The 17,010-nt window shown below is 39.6% G+C and overlaps 1 protein-coding gene across 2 annotated transcripts; it reads right to left on the minus strand.

Annotated features, from left to right (window-relative positions):
- Window positions 1-4,065: 4,065 nt before the first annotated feature.
- lmo4a (LIM domain only 4a) lies at window positions 4,066-16,381 on the minus strand. 2 transcript variants are annotated; one of them, XM_037265741.1, is made up of 6 exons: window positions 16,122-16,381; window positions 13,430-13,578; window positions 12,413-12,650; window positions 7,064-7,160; window positions 5,615-5,773; window positions 4,066-5,378 (listed from the first exon to the last, which is right to left on the minus strand). In XM_037265741.1, the coding sequence occupies exons 3-6, from the start codon at window positions 12,646-12,648 to the stop codon at window positions 5,370-5,372; spliced, it is 501 nt and encodes a 166-aa protein (XP_037121636.1). In that variant the 5' UTR covers window positions 12,649-12,650; window positions 13,430-13,578; window positions 16,122-16,381; the 3' UTR covers window positions 4,066-5,369. The 2 variants fall into 2 exon arrangements, with proteins under 2 accessions (XP_037121636.1, XP_037121635.1); XM_037265740.1 differs by lacking the exon at window positions 13,430-13,578 and having other exon boundaries at window positions 16,122-16,380.
- Window positions 16,382-17,010: the final 629 nt, after the last annotated feature.

The following is a 17,010-nucleotide window of genomic DNA, read 5'->3' on the forward strand; positions in this document are numbered from 1 at the left end:
TATACTCCGGAGCGACTTATATATGTTTTTTTTCACTTTATTGTGCATTTTATGTCTAATGCGACGTATATTCCGGAGCGACTTTTAGTCCGAAAAATACGGTAGTTGTGGCCAGAGGGTATACCGTTTTCTCTCCCTGTTGTCGTGGTTTTCATTATCCAGTCAATTAGGATGAGAAACAGAGAGGGTGACTGTAGACGTTCCTATGGAACTTCAATCCAGATCTCAATACTGTCTGACAATTCTAAAAAGAATAGCAGGGGTTCACTGTATAGTATTTCATGGTGAACCAAAATTCAGAACTGGTGACTGACTCACAGACACATTTTCAGAAAAAGGCAGGTCTCAACACACTCTGCTTGGGGTTACACAGGGCATGAGTGTATGTCAGGAACTGCAGTAATGTTTGTGTATTCTGTTACGGGAACAGACGGGCAGGACGACCAAATATGACACACCGTTTATATGAGAAAGGAGGAGATCGGGCGTAGAGCTCAATGAGCAAGATGGAGTCGTGGTCAATGATTGGCCATTCAGTCAGGGCTGGCGGCGTTCTGGCTTGATCGTTGGACGAGCGCTTGGTCAGGGCTGGCGGCGTTTAGGGTTGGAACACGGAAACAGGTCGACAACTGGGAGGCAATAAGAACAACAAGGCACAGAGCAAGGGCACGGACAGGTAGCATACTGGGACGAACTGACAAGTGTAAACTGCGTGGCGTTTAATAGTGGACCGAGGGCAGCAACAAGTGTGAGCGATTGACTCAATAGAAGGGGCGTGGCTGTGAATGGTATTCATGGTGACTGAGTGACAAAGTTACCGGCTGATCACAGGGGGCACGACACGTGACATATTCGTGTGTAGTTTCTTGTGTGTGAGCCTCTGTCTACGATGGGTGCTGCGCTGCGAATTGCATCTGTTCCTAATTACAGAGTGCTAATGAAAGCCTGTACTCCTCGTGGGTCCTGGGGACACTTCTCTGCCTCATGTTGGAGGTGATGTCACACACAAGTCCAAAACAAAATGAAATACACACTAATGAAGACAGGGAAAGTGATAGGTGGCAGTTGAGGGATCATAGAAGGACAGCTGCTCTACACTGCAACCCTCATGTTGACATTACATAGTTCCTCTTTCAAATCCCAAAAGGCATCTGGCAGTTCTGCTTTAATTATGCTACAGATTAAGCTTCAAAGTGCAGTTTGAGTTTAGTAGATATTCATTTACACACACGCACCATTTGCGGTCATAAATATTGTTTTAACATAGTGGACCGAACAAACTGTCCTGGCCAAATTTGCAGTTCATGTGAAATTGTGTGTACGTATTTATTGTTATTATTTTATTATTTTTTTGCTGATCGAAATGTCGCAAGAAAGTGACAGAAGACAGTGTTAGAAATCTTTTTAGCGGTCAAATATTTTTTTGTTTAGCTTTTTCAGAAATACAATGTTTTACAACATGGATTATAAAAGGAAATCTGGAGCTTTGTTATCAATTAAAAATGTGCTTATACTACATATATTGGAACACAACTTTATGTAAAAACAAAAAAACAATGTTGCAAGTATTTTTTACTTATTTATAGTTAAATTGAGCCATTGGCCCACAGTGGTGCACTGGTTAGCACGTTCGCCTCACAATTCAGAGCTTATGGGTTTGATTCCACATCCGGCTCTCCCTGTGTGGAGTTTATGTGTTCTCCTTGTGCCGGTTCAGGGTGTCCCCCGCCTATTGTCCGATGACTGCTGGGATAGGCTCCAGCACACCCGTGACCCCCGTTGGGACAAGCGGTACAGATAATGGATGGATGGATGGAGCCATTGGCCAAATAAATAGAAATTAAATTTAACTCAAGATATAACCAGTGTTACAAATGTTAGGCTGGCTCCATATGTTTGCTTACAAATAACATTTTATGCATATCATATTTCCTACAAGTGTGTTTTTGTGTTTTCTGTAATTGCCTTCGACATAGCGTATACAGCTAGACTGGTTCCGCAGCTACCTGTTTGGAAGACATCAATATGTTTCTATTAAAAACCATAAATCTTCATACAAACCCATCAATCATGGAGTTCCCCAAGGGTCCATCTTAGGGCCGCTTCTCTTCATCTTGTACATAAATGACATTGTTAATACTTCATCCATACTACATAAAGTATTATTTGCTGATGATACAAACTTGTTTTTTTCCCATAAAAATCCAAATACACGTGAACAAATTATAAATAGTGAGTTAGCAAAAATAAACACATGGTTTAAATGCAACAAACTCTCCCTAAATGTCAATAAAACAAACCACATCGTATTCCGCTCCCATAAAAAAAAGGACATTGACCAAATTTGCATAAAAATCAACGGACAAAACATTGAGTCAGCTCTACTAAATTCCTGGGGATCCACATTGACGAGTTCTTGAACTTTAAAAGACATATTGATGATCTCAGAATCAAACTGTCTAAATATGCTGCTTTGTTCTTCAAATTGAGACATTATCTCCCACTCACTGCACTTCTTATTCTGTACAAATCCTTATTTGAACCTCATTTAAAATATTGCATTATATGGTGTAACACATTTCCAACCCATTTAAAAAAGCTTGAGATACTTCAGAAAAAGGTCATACGTGCCATAACATAGTCTGAGTTTAACGCCCTCACTAAAACAATCTTCCACCGACACAATCTTCTGAGGCTTGTTGAACACAACTATTTCCAGAATGCTTGCATCATGTATCAGACTGTCCATAAACGAAACCATAAACTCTGTCAACTCATCCCAATCTGTACTCCCAGCCACACCTACACCACCAGGAATAGCAATCTAATCATTGGGAAAAAACGGAAACTAAAATCTACAAGCTTTAGCATTGTGTGCAGAGGGCCACAGATTAGGAATGAGCTTGATGAAACACTAAAAATGTTGCAATCCATATCCATCTTCAAGGCAAATCTAAAAAATCAACTCCTATCATTGTATGTTTAGTGTGCTGATTATTAATCGCATGAACACCTGTGTCCTGTTGTTAATTTATTAACTGCTAATGTATGTTGTCCATAATGTAAGGATATCTGGCCAATATCTGATACTTATGGGAAACCGGGCCCCCTATTAAAAGCTTTAAATAGCTTGGGACCTTTCACGCATCCGACTGTGTAATACTGTTTGTTGTATCATGTTGTATGTCTTGGATATTGCGTGAATAAACTAAACTAAACTAAACTAAACTAACATGCAAATTAGTCAGCCATCTCTCATTTTAGTGGTCAATTGAGTAAAATACAAACTTGTTCCCGCTCCTCTTGACCGGTTTAACATTTGCTTTATTCGGAATAAATGAACAAAAAAAAAAAAATCACCCTTCCCCTCCTGTGTGGAAAGAAATATCAAAATGTCCTCCAGGTTTACATCCAAAGGTTGAATGCCAAACTAAGGCAAGGACCTTCAATGTTACTAATTCATTTACAGATTTAATTAGATGGATGGAGCCCTTGCCGATATTAAAACAGGGAGGGGTAGAATGTTGCCAACACAACAGGACTTTTTAATTACAACTCCGCATCCCCCACTTGCTGATGTCTGGGGAACCAGTTAATTAAAATCCTCATTATTTTACTTTTAATTAGTTCCCCTCTCTTTTTGTTTCCCTGCACCATATGGCAGTGATCCGTAGTCAAATCAACTTAATTAAGCTAATTAAGTTGATCAGTTTAATTATTCAAAGTATGCTGATTGGATGAAATATCTACCACACCACCTCAACGCTTCAAATGCATTTGTTAATTACTTATAATAATGGATCCATTTCAGAGCTACTGATTGTTATCGCACGCTACACTTATACTGCACACACACGTGGTTAGTATAACTCCAATATCTTACATCAAGCATTTATGTAACTTTCAGTGTCTCTTTAGTGTATGTATTGCAATATAATTATGGTCTACTTACTATTTTCAAATATATGCTTAAGAGTGCAGTACTACTTCAGACAGATAGTTCATCTCAGTATAATGTTCTCCCTTGTTTGTGCATGTAGTTTTATTGAGTAAGTGAGCAATGAATGAAAGTGGAAAAAAAGTTCTTTTATTATACAAATGGACAATGTGTTGTGGTGCTACGATGTCAAGAGAAGTGCTATTAGCTTTCCAGGTGGATCATGTTGCGTATTGGATTCATCAGCTGTTGCACAATTAAATGGCTTGGTATATGCTTGATGCTTCATGCCGAGATTTCTAAACCCCGCGGAAGCTCCTGCGCTGAAAGGATGGCGGACAACAAAGAGCTGTTTTAAACACCGATGTTCTACTGCCCAATTCTTTAGTTTCATTTATTTACGTTAAAATATGGAGACTGTTCATCCCTAAATGCTGTTAATGACAGTTTATTGAATAAAAAAATTACATAATTTTTTACTTTTACTGTGGTGAAGTATTGTTCATGTGATGTAGACGATCTTCACTGCCTCCTATTGTATGGGAGAATATCGACTACACGCCGTGACAAGCCGTGCAGAGTATGATAGGGTGCCAAAGTGGTGCTGGACGAACTCATTTCCACGCGGAACGTACATACGCCAAGCATACACCAAGCTTTACAATTCATAATCAAATTCTTTGATAACTCATCCAAAAGTTGACTGACAGCTGACTTTGGGCCAAAGTTGAGGTACACACTCGACTGGCTTCCAGCCATTCACAGAGGTTATTACTAGTTACATGTAAAGTATACCATCAGATCACAAAAACACAATGTCAATACCAATTCTTCAAAAGGCAACATTTTGTTTCAGATAAAAAGCTAAATTGAGTATACATACAGTACATACAATATATAATATACAAAAATAAGATACAAAAAGCTTTGAAGCTAATTCTGTGTGTAGTATGAACACGATTAAAAAAAGCCACCACTTTCCCCTTTAATTAAGATGAATACTGGAACAACACAGAAAACACAGAGTTGTGGATTTTTACTGTTTAACAGACAAACACAAAAAATGCCATAAAACTCACGAATGTTGTGCATTCTGTATGAGTTGAGTTCAGTGATACCTCCAGATTCAATATCCACTTTTTGGACGGGTGGGCAAAGAGCATCGTGGTTTTTGCTGAAGTCACTGCTATGAAATGTCAACGTATTTTCTCTTCCTTTCAGCCATGGCTAATCCTCACAACACTATTGTTGCTACAGTTCATTAGAGACAGTAGTCGAGTGGTTCAACCATCCTCCCTCAAATGAAGCAACAATTCAGCCTTCTCTCATCATGAAAAGAGTGACAAGCTGGTTTACAAGAGGAGGAAGGCGAACAAGGAAGCCGATAGAAGAGTTGAAGGTAGAAGCCACTCAAGTTTTTCCATCTAGTTTCTCAGCATACCTGTAAATAATGGAAATAGATCATTAGTATGTACTTGTACCAAATATCAGTATATTATTTATATTTATCCGTTGATAAATATCAACTTGTCGTACAGTTCCATAATGCAGACCATAATACAAAGGCTGTTATTGTACAAGGCAGACAGCTTAAGTTCAGGTCTTATGAGTTATTAGTAAATCGTGTAGTGTGATTTCTAAAATGCAAATGAACACACAAAGCAAAACGCTTCTCACCTTCTGGTCGGACATCATGCCATTGGCATGCATTTGAGTTGGGTGTCCACTGACTAGTCCACCTCCCGGCCGATCATGTTCACAGAAGATCGTTCCGTTGATGTAGTGAAAGCGATCACCAGGGACAAGGCGGTTCCGACAGGTTGCACAAATGAAACACTGACACAAAGACACATGAAAGATTTGTTAATTTCATCTACAATCATGCACCACTGACCAGGACCAAGAACAAGTACAACAATTGCAGTTTGATGATACAATGCTATGTAAATACCGTATTTTCCGCACTATTAGGCACACTTAAAAACTTAAAATTTACTCAAAAAAACACAGTGCGCCTTATAATGCAGAGCGCCTTATATATGGATCAATTGATGAATTTGTTGATCCATACTGGTTGTACATAGCGCTCTGCCAAAATGTTTCAGTACGTTTTAGTACGACTAGTAAATTACAAGGTCGCATCGCGTCCCAGCATTACGACAACCGTGGTCAGGGGGCGTCACTGAATAGCTGTTGTACCCGCGAGGCTATTCCATTTCAAAATAGGCTGTTCCGTTAATGTTTTCGAGTACGTTTACGGATCATTATCCACCGGAATCATAAATAAGCAGTACCAATGTGTTAAATCAGTCTTTAGTCGGGTCCGATCACTTTTATGGGAGAGGGTTTGAGAAACATGATTGCTTACAGGGGGCTGTCACGACACTTTGCTGAGGCTCATGGGAGTCTGCGAGCTAAGGCTCATGGGAGTTTGCAAGTGGCTAATGCTATAATGATAGCTGCTATACGCACAAGGCTATTTCATTTCAAAATAGGCTGCTCCGTCGATGTTTCGAGTAAATTTACGGATCGATATGGAACGGAAACATAAGTAAGCAGTACCAATGTGTTAGATCGAACTTTAGTCAGTTCTGATCATTTTATAGGAGATAGTTTGAGAAACGCGATTGTTTGCAGGGGGCTGCCACGACACTTTGCTGAGACTCATGGGAGTCTGTGAGCTGAGGCTCATGGGAGTTTGCGGATGGCTAATGCTATAATGATAGCTGCCATACGCACGAGGCTATTTTATCTCAAAATAGGCTGCTTCGTTAATGGTTCGAGTAAATTTACGGATCGATATGGAAGGGAAACATAAGTAAGCAGTACCAATGTGTTAGATCGAACTTTAGTCAATTCCGATCATTTTATAGGAGATAGTTTGAGAAACACGATTGTTTACAGAGGGCTCATTGGTTATTGGCTAGTGGATGCATACCGCAACCCTAGTCAACCTCAGTTAGTTGCAGTATAGCTTCTATTTTATGGGCCTTTTAATCCGGTGCGCCCTATATATGAAATAATTTCTAAAATAAAAAATTCAATGAGGGTGCGCCTTATAATCCAGTGCACCTTTTGGTGCGAAAAATACGGTACTGAGGTGATGAGACACATAATCAACCTCACCTTCAGGTGGTAAACGTTTCCTTGTGCCCGCATCACCATTTCGCTAGCAGGGATAGCCTGTCCACATGCACTGCAAGCGCCGCTGTGTCCAAAAAGTCTGCGGAAACACACAAGCAAAACTATTTTACGACCATCAAAAGCATGTATTCAATTTGTATGACGAGTAAAAAAAAGAGAGTAGTGGCTCTCATTTTGTGGCGGCGTTGGCATCGATGCTAATTGTACTGTAGTACAAGGCTATTTCCCCTTTTTACATTTGTCTGATAAATAAGAATGTTTAAATGTCGACTCACCTCTGAAGCCTCCCTTTATGTACCTATCCTTAAATGCTACTTCTCTATCACGCTGAAGACAAATGGGAGGAGAGGAGATTTCTTTCTTTCTTTTGATTTTAGTGTAATGTTCAGTCTGATTTTGTTTGTTTCTTTCTTTTACACTTGATGTACCGTATGACAGTTATGATTGCATGATTTACTCCACTTCGTAGATCAACCTAAACAATTTGTGTTAAACTTGAAGTTTCCACTGTATCACCATTTAGGTTTTCTGTAGAATTTCTGTAAAAGCATCCACCCTTTTTTTTTGTAGTAACTATTCAAGCAGCTGAACTTCCTGCACTCAATGTTAGGAAAGACATAAGTTGGAATTTGCTGTTGGCTGATCAACTGCAATTTAATGAGCTGCTCTGGCAAAGCGCCTGAGTGGTATCAGATGCACATTTGGGAGATTTTTATGCTTAGGGAGAAATGCTGTTGTTGAACTAGTGTTCTCTCGCCTCATAGCCAGTTTGTAGTCATTCTAAAAGAAGATTGCACAACTAATGAATATATTATTTGAGACTACCACAAGCTCGCTTTAAAATGGGGCTTTCTAATTTTATGATGTTGGTTACAGTCGATGAGCAAGTTTAAGATCTCAATCAACATCTTATAACATACAGTCAGTGACAGGAACAGCAGGCTCAAGTTAATATTTTCAATTAAGGTATTAATAGTAGACTGTCTGTCAAGATCTGTCACGGTTCATTTCCTTGTTTTAATGTCATTTATGAGTTTCGGTTAGCGTGTCTGTGTGCTAGCCCCTCCCCTCCTGTGCTCTGATCAGTGTAATTGCGTCACCTGACTCTCGTTAACTGTCTTGTATTTAAGTCCTGTCTGCGTGTCACTCCCTGTCGGATTGTTTGCGTCTTATGTCTTCTTGTTTTTTCTAGTTGCTTGTCTGTTCTTTGTGCTTTGTCTTTCTGTTCAGTTATTCATGTCCCTCATCGAGCATCTATAGTTTGTCTTTTGTGTTCGTTCAATAAACCCTGGTCCAAGCTGCATTTGGTCGCCCAGCTCCGATCTCTTCATGACACTGTCACGCTCAATTTAAATGATAATTTAAATAATTCCTCTTTTGGCATGCACAAACTTGGCCAATAAAGCTGATTCTGATTTATGAGACTCCATGCAAGCCCACCAACATCATACATTAACATCAATTTTAAAACATTTTAAAATTACTGCACGTAAAGCTACTTACAGAAATACTCACTACATTTGTATTCAGTTCTGTCTGATTTCTTGTTTTGACTGGCAGTTGTGGTCGTTATTCAAATACCAGCCAAAGTGAAATCTAATAGTGCAAACATAAGACATTTAGATTAATGTGTACATACCCTAAAACCACAAGACAGGGTCAAGGTGGCTATGGGTAATTTTGGGAGATTCCTGAATGGTGAACAAAGTTGCAATGACGCAGATGTAAAAAATGCCCATGGGCTTTCATAAAGCAAAAAAAAAGAAAAAAGGTTCCTGGCTAAGTGAGACTCAACTAGCCGGTATACCTTTTAAAGTGAATTAAAAGAAACAAAAAGTTCCGCAGTGTCTGCCTCGAGCTCACACCCGCACTGTTAGGTTCTTAAAGGGGAAGTCAAGTAAAAAAAAAAAAAAAATCACTTACCATAATATGTTCTATCTGCCTCCACTATGCTGAACAGTATTCTGATTGGTATTGCATCAGTGGGATATTAATTGCAAAACAAAACCACCCGTTTTGATCCATTTTGCAGGCATTTATTTATTTATTTATTATTTATTCATCACTCTTCATTGTTTGCGCCTTCTTGTTTTTACTTTTTGTGTTGTTTACTTGTATGTATATTGTGTACTATGTCTTGTCACCGTGGGATAGTGGGAACGTAATTTTGATCTCTTTGTATGTCTTGACATGTGAAGAAATTGACAATAAAGCAGACTTTGACTTTTTGACTTTGATTTTTTTTTATTTTGCCCTGAACTGACACCTGCTGTCAAGGGACAATTACATCACAGTGACATCATGGCGCACCTCTTTTCTGAGTTTGATCATGTGATGTTGACAAGCGGAGCCACAAGGCAATGTGACATCAACTTCATTCAGCTTATAAGCTAGCTGGTGGCTAGCACCTTGCACTAGCACTTTCTCATCGTGACATGCAAAGTCCCATTACGACATGGGATGTGTCACCGGAGGAGCCTTTAAGTCACAGCTCAAACATGCAGAGAAGAGTAGGCATAATAAAGATGCTACATGCAGTTGTGTTTGATTGACAGTTGGGTGGAGAGTGGTTTCTTTGGCTATGAAGCAATAAATGTAGCCTTTCTGTTGGAAAATGCAAGGGTGAATAGGACAATTAATCATTGCCAATAGCATATAAAATATCCACACACACTCCTTTGTCTCCTGTTTCCTCTACTTGGGCGAATTCATTCTTTTCCCTGACAATTTTGCCGTTCAAAAAATACACTATAGTACCGTATTGGCCTGAATATAAGACGATGTTTTTTTGCATTGAAATAAGACTGAAAAAGTGGGGGTCGTCTTACATTCGGGGTCTAGACATTCACTTGTGCACAGCGGTAAGTTAAAGGTTCCTGGTATCGACTGAGTATGTTGCTGTGATCGTGTGCGTCACAAAGTGAGTATATACATTTCATTGTTACTACTGTCCACTGTTGTGCCGTTTGTCCGATTGCGGTATGCTTCGTGTGCGCGCCGTTTGATTGACAGCTCCGGCGCGCTCCTTTAAAGGGTACCTTTGGTCAACCTGTATAACGCAGGCACTGATTTGGTATTAAGTAAATGTACAATATCAAAAAAGAAATAACAACACCTCTTAGAGACAAGAGATATATAGCCTGAAACATTGCCGTTTGACCGGCACTTTTGCTGCCTGGGGAAGAAATATGGCGCCCCGGACATGACGTCACCAAGTTGGTTCCGACCAATTGATCATAGCCGTTACTAAAATCACTTAACAGGAAACTGACTTCCCTGGCAAAATGCGCTTGCCCGCCATGACGGGAAACCAATGTACACAAACCACAGTAATTGCCCAGTAATTTATCAAAATCGGGGACAAAAACTGTTTATCACAGATCCATACCTGTCTCAGAACGGCAATGTTTTGTCTCTGGGATCTCTTTTCATGACGCTGCTGCCTTTTCACATCAGTTTTCCTCTGTTTATGGGCAAAAATTGTTGGCACTGCCCAGGGATGCAGACGTTTTTTCTCTTTCAAACCAAGGGTCCTGTTAATCACATCGGCTGCGAAGCAATTCTCTTCAAAATGTTCCTCACAAACCATGAAATTACTGCCAAAAGGGAAAGTTTTCATCGTGTGACCTGTTCCTAGATTGTGCAACCATTGTTTACAGATCCTTATATGATCATAATTGCTTGGCATTGGCACACGGAAGAAGTGTTTGTCTTTATTTTTCCTTTCGTTATTATAACATCCGAATGCTTTACACTGCGCCATGTTGCGTGATCCACAATACTACTCACACTCACTGAATCCGTGCTCCGTGACCCAGCCCAGATTCTCCCGGAGTTCATTGCGTCACACCTCTCTGGCCTGCACCAACGCTGGGGACGAGATTGGAGCCAGCCAAGATGCTATCAACTTGCTGATGTCACGCAGCTGCCTGATCCGGGCCACAAACTAAGCAACATGGATGCTCCCAGTATTTCCATGTCTCACTAACTAAAAGCCATTTATTTCCTACATGAGTTGCTTTTTTTTAATAAACTTCAGGGATTTGATTAAGCCATATTCGTAGAATAGAAAAATGTTAATATTGCTAATGACCAAAGGTACCCTTTAAGTTTGCCTCGCATCGTACGAGCAGCGTACACGCATGACGACAGCAGTTACACAGCGGCACGGCGACTAACTGTCGCCAGCAAATGTATTTTGTTGTCTCGATGACTTATGTTTGGTGTGTTGCCGAGAGTATTTCATTTATGGTTATTTAGTATAGCGGAACCGCTACGCGCAGTTAGTTATGTAATGTGTGCCGTCTACTAGTGTTGTGTGACGTCAGAAGTTGAGCGTTGACTTAAGTGCTGTATTTCTGTCTGTTGCAGAACCACGCACACGCACACGCACACGCACACGCACACACACACACACACACACACACGCACACACACAAAGACTCACCCATGTACACTACACACACCTGCTCTCACATCCTTACGACCAAGCATGTGCCTATACCCTTTTCCCAGTTTGCCTGTATGCACCTATGAGCCACAGTGTCTGTTACATTTTTTGTCAATAATTCAGTAAAGCAATCAAAACTGAACCACGTCTTCCCTCCTGTGTTCTGACCGACACCCGGGGGCGAAAAGAACATAACTATCCGAGCCAACCCTTTATACAGTCCTCAGGCTCCCCAACAATAGCGGTAGCAGTTTGCATTATTTTATTGCAATGTTTTTCCTTATTCAGATTTGTTTCAAGACTACAGTTACATTTAGACTTCACTTTGATGGTTAATGCATTTATTGCAATTTTGTTGTTTTATCCCAGTAGATTGGTTTATTTACATTTCAAAAACCAGAAGCCATTCATTTAGAAATGTGATTGCACTTTAGTTTACATATTTAAATGTTCAGATATTAAGATGTGATAGACAGTTTTTGCATGATTTGAATGAGGCAAAATAACGTGCTTTTTCTCTCGAATATATTGTTATAATCATTTGTTTCAGATGTAATCATTTTCTGTATAAAAATTAAATTTGGTGTTCAAAAAGTCTTTTTTCAAACTTGAGTCTTGAAAAACAGGGAGTCGTCTTATAATCAGGGTCATCTTGTATTCGGGCCAATACGGTATATTACAGAAACTTGCAACTTATTAATTAAATTGATCCAATGAGCAAATGTTTTAAAGAGTTATACTCATTTTCTGTCCTCCATTTTTATTGAATGTATCAATTTGTGTCACACTCAGTTTAAAACACTGTACAAAATGCTAGTAAGAATGAAATGTGTGCTCATGCTGAAGCAAAGCGTGTTCCACAGAGCGTGAGCCACACTCACCTGATGTAGTCGTTCTTGCAGAGGATCATCCCTCCTTTGCTGTAGCAGGTGCTGCTGTACTCGCCCAGCTGAGCGTGGCAGCAGGAGCACTTGAGACAGCGCGTGTGCCAGTACTGCTCCATTGAGAAGAGGAGGAAGCGGTCTACTATTCGACCTCCACATCCTGCGCACGACCGACCTGCTGTCCCTCCCACTACGGCCACAGTGGGCCCCTCCACCCTGCTGTTCACCATCATAACTGGAGAGGGACAAGAGTGTAGAACGAGAAAGTCTAAAATGAATGACAATCTGCATAACATAAAGAGAAAAGAAAAAGTAAAGGCTTTGGTTCAAATTCATGATAATCTACGAAAATGAATAATGCATAAATGCTTAGCACGTCCAGCTCGCAGTTCTGAGCTTAAAGGTTCAAATTTGTGCTCAGGTCTGCCTATATGAAGTCTACATTTTCTCCCTCGGGCTTTCTTCCACATTCCAAAAACATGTTTATTTGGGATCATTTATGCATAGGCGCGAATGGTTGTTTATGTATGTATAGATTTATTTATGTAAGTCCTGATATCAAGTCTTGATATTGAAGAAATATTAAAAATGCTTTATCTGTTTTCAGAATTTAGTGAAATTATATTGGCCCATGCCTCCACAGTCCAGGTTTGAAAAGATTAGTCCAGTTTTTCCCGACCTGTTTTCATCCACAGCACACCTATTCATTGGGAAAAATCTCGAGGCACACTACCACCAAAAATTTGTTGTGTTCACACCAGGTTCTATATTAAAATTAGTTATTTGACGAAAAATGTTGTTAAAGTGCTATATAAGTCCTTTTCACACACGCACGCACGCACGCACACACACACACACACACACAAATAAAGAGATATTTTTTAAATTATATTTCTTTTTATGAAAGTGATTGTGATTAAAATCCAAAAGAATCAACCTGACTGTTTACTGTTTTAGACTCGCTCTATAAATATTGCCACAGTAAAAACAAAGTCTTGTTTAAAGACACCTTACTGTTCTGGCAGCACCTGAGTGGTTATCACAGTGAAGGTATCACTTCTTCATTGTGTACTTTATGTTGGTGAAAAATGCACAATCCAGGTTCTCCGGTCAAACTACATCCTGGGATTTCCCAGTCCACAAACGCACCATGGCAATTGTCACTGTTATCAAAAGCACACAGCAGCACATACATGAACTGAATATGTGCCGATGCAGCACAATCAGACCGACACAGCATGAAATCTCAAGATTTTTCAATTAGCAACGCACATGCAATTAGCAAGTGACTGACCAGACCTTGCTCTCACTCTCGCCGTAATTAATATTGGACAATTTCGCACGGCCCAGCTGAACATCTCTCATGGCACACCAGTGTGCCGCGCACAGTGGTTGAGAAATGTGTAGCGTGTTGTAAAAGATTACACATTTTGCCTAACTGTGCAAATTAATAAACAATGACAACATGACCTAGAAACCAAAATACAATCAAATTAAAATCACAAAAACATCAGCATTTTGTTGTTTTTACATTCATAATTTATGTAACAGTTGATATTGGACCACCAGCTCAGTGGGCTAGTGGTAGAGTGTCCGCCCTGAGACTGGAAGGTTGTGGTTCAAACCCCGGCCGGGTCATACCAAAGACTATAAAAATGGGACCCATTGCCTTCCTGCTTGGCACTCAGCTTTAAGGGTTGGAATTGGGGGGTTAGATCACCAAATGATTCCCGAGCGCGGCACCGCTGCTGCTCACTGTTCCCCTCTCCCCCAGGGGATGGATCAAAAGCACATGGGGATGGGTTAAATGCAGAGGACAAATTTCACCACACCCAGATGTGTGTGTGACGATCATTGGGACTTTAACTTTAACTTTAACCAGCTACCAAACAGGACGAAATCTACTCTCTGACCACAATCATTAGTTACACTTGCACAATACAATAGGCTCTAATACGACAACATTATCAGCAACTGTGCCTTCACAAACACAATAACAAATCACTCAAGGCTGACAACTAAAAGCAGTTGTAGTTAACCATCAATTTGTAGCAATTGCAGATATTTCATTTGTGACAAAAATGATTAAAAAAAAACACACCTCTTTGACTTAACAACTTAATGAACAATAATTGATTCCAAAATGTTGTTTCCATTAAAGCGGCAAAGTCAACACAAGTCCTTCTGAAATAATTTGTTTCAATTGTCAGTCAGGTTTATTTCTAATTGACACACCTCATGCCACAGTACTGTATTCTAACAACTTGGTTGCTATATTGGACTTGTGCGTTAGTAGACTTGCGTGATGCAAGCGCTGTAATAGCTATTAATAATATTAGTTTTTAAGAACATGCTTATTTCAATTTTGCGGCAGTTATGAAGTGGCACTAAATAACGCTAATTATCACCTAATTGCTAAATCCAGATAGAGCTTTTTATGAGCAGTAAGTGCAATAATGAAGTTTGCGCACTCTTTGAATCCAGACTTTACAGTCATGAAGGTCGCCAAGGAAGATGCTTCTTTATAGCAGACTGTGACATACTAAGTGGTCAATTACTTCAGTTGGTTAAATACTACTTGACATTGTTACACGTCTAAACTAATGAGTGGTGCGGTTAGGGTATAGAACTAATTTAGCTAAACTGAGATCACATTCTACACCTCAACTATAGGGATCTTATTTTGATTGCCTCAAACTGTTCCACCATTTTGGACTGTATGCACTTTTGGACAAGAAACAAAGGGGGGGGGGGACAGACGATAATTACCTTTAGCTTTAGATAACTCTATGAACATGTGTCATAGCATCTATGAGCACAAATTTAAGGACATAAGCTAAAATTGTTATTCAAATAATGTTCTCTCTCGGGACACACAGGTCTGCAGCGGGTCACAGTGCTGATAACAGAATGACTATAATGTAAACTAGTCTGACAGGCGCCTTTTATAGTACATTGGAATAAACCTGTCAATAGATGTGACTATTGTAAATTGTAGCTTGAGGAATTGAGGGTACTAGTTCAAGCATCGCAATTGGTTCATGCTGTTGAAGTGGGAAGGCGCCCTAGAGCAAGGCAGTGGACAACCAATCCTCTCACTATGACATCGCTCCACTAAATCCATCTTGTAAATCAATACATTTGTAGCCATGTATAGCGTGTTCAATAAAAAGTCAAATAGAATTTGAAAAAAAAAACCTTCATTATACCCCAAGTTGAGTCTATACAATAGTGAATAAAAATGAGTATGACAAAAAAGCTTACCAATTTGCCTCATCCTAGAACGAAATTATGACGAAGTGAAGGTGTTTTTCAACAATGAATAACAAGCAGGTGTTTTTCTAAAGCAAGTACTTGCATACTATAATAAAGTATGTGATCATTAATTAAGAACCATTATTAGAATCGTCACCAGAGACGCTGACTAGTCTCGATTTTGTTGTTTAGCTTTCCATAGCTTTCCTTGCTGGTGACTAGCAACCAACCAGTCGCCACTTGGCAAAATGTGTACAAAACAAGATGAGTTATGATAGGACCCACTCCCCCTCCATTGGTATTTTTAAAAAGTATTTTTGTTCAGCTGAGATCTTAATAACTCTATAAAGGAAAACGCATTCTTGGCAAAAATTAAAGTTAAATTTAATAGCAGCAACGTCTTGTTTACTAGGTAAAAAAACAGCAAATACATGTATGTTAATCAACTTACACCACTGGACCTTGGAGAAAATGATCAAATGGTCACAGCTTTCTGACGTCTAACTTGAAATCCGCGAAATGCCGAAGGTTTTCAGTCCACTCGCGACGAGAGCCATTCAAGAAAAGAGCAACAGCACCCTTGTGATAGGCAACAAAAAGCTCTGGGGACAAGTCTTCCACTTTCACTTTCTTTTGGTCCGTTTACAACCACAGTTTGGCGGCGAAGCAAGCTGCCGTCTGGCGCGTGCTTGCCTTGATAAATACGTCATCGCTACTCGCCCAGCCACGCACGTACGAGGGGCGTGTCTTTTGTAAATCGATTCTTCCGTTGTTCACATATTCAATGCACGAAATAGCATAATTACTTCAATCTCCCTCATTTAAAAAAAAAAAATCCGACACAAATTGTTGATCTTTTTGTTGAGCTCCATTAATGCGCTGGTTTTAACACGAAATTATCATTACAGGTTATTGTCATTTTCTTCATCCAGTTTTATGTTAGCAAAGTTTTGGGAAAACTTATTTGAGAGGGATGCAGACTTTTTTATTGAGTTTTTTTGTTTGTTTTGCTAAGCTATAAAAATGCACAGTAATTGAAAGTGACGTTTATACACCAGTAGCTGCATTTTGGAGTCTGTATTTTTGAATTGTTACATATGTGCACATTGTGAATCTACTTTTTCCAGAGTTTTTTTCTTTATAATGCAGGTGTTATTTACTTCCAATTTTTTAGTGGGCTTTCACTTGCGCAGAAGAGCGCTTTTCTACCTTCTGTACACATTCAGTTGTGTCGCACAAAAACAGCGGATTGTGTTTCAATGAAAGTAGAGAGAGACCTCTAGTGGACAAACTTTGCAGCGTGTTAAAGCGACAGTCGTTAATTTATACGGATCCTAATC

The sequence above is a fragment of the Syngnathus acus genome, chromosome 12, assembly GCF_901709675.1.
Source record: "Syngnathus acus chromosome 12, fSynAcu1.2, whole genome shotgun sequence".
Lineage (NCBI taxonomy): Eukaryota > Metazoa > Chordata > Actinopteri > Syngnathiformes > Syngnathidae > Syngnathus > Syngnathus acus.

Coding starts and splice junctions, on each gene's coding strand:
- lmo4a (XM_037265741.1), bottom strand. CDS start 12,648: ATGATGGTGAACAGCAGGGTGGAGGGGCCCACTGTGGCCGTAGTGGGA. Junction 7,161..12,412: donor TGCAAGAACGACTACATCAG/GTGAGTGTGGCT, acceptor GTGTTTCCGCAG/ACTTTTTGGACACAGCGGCG. Junction 5,774..7,063: donor GAAACGTTTACCACCTGAAG/GTGAGGTTGATT, acceptor TCTTTGTGTCAG/TGTTTCATTTGTGCAACCTG.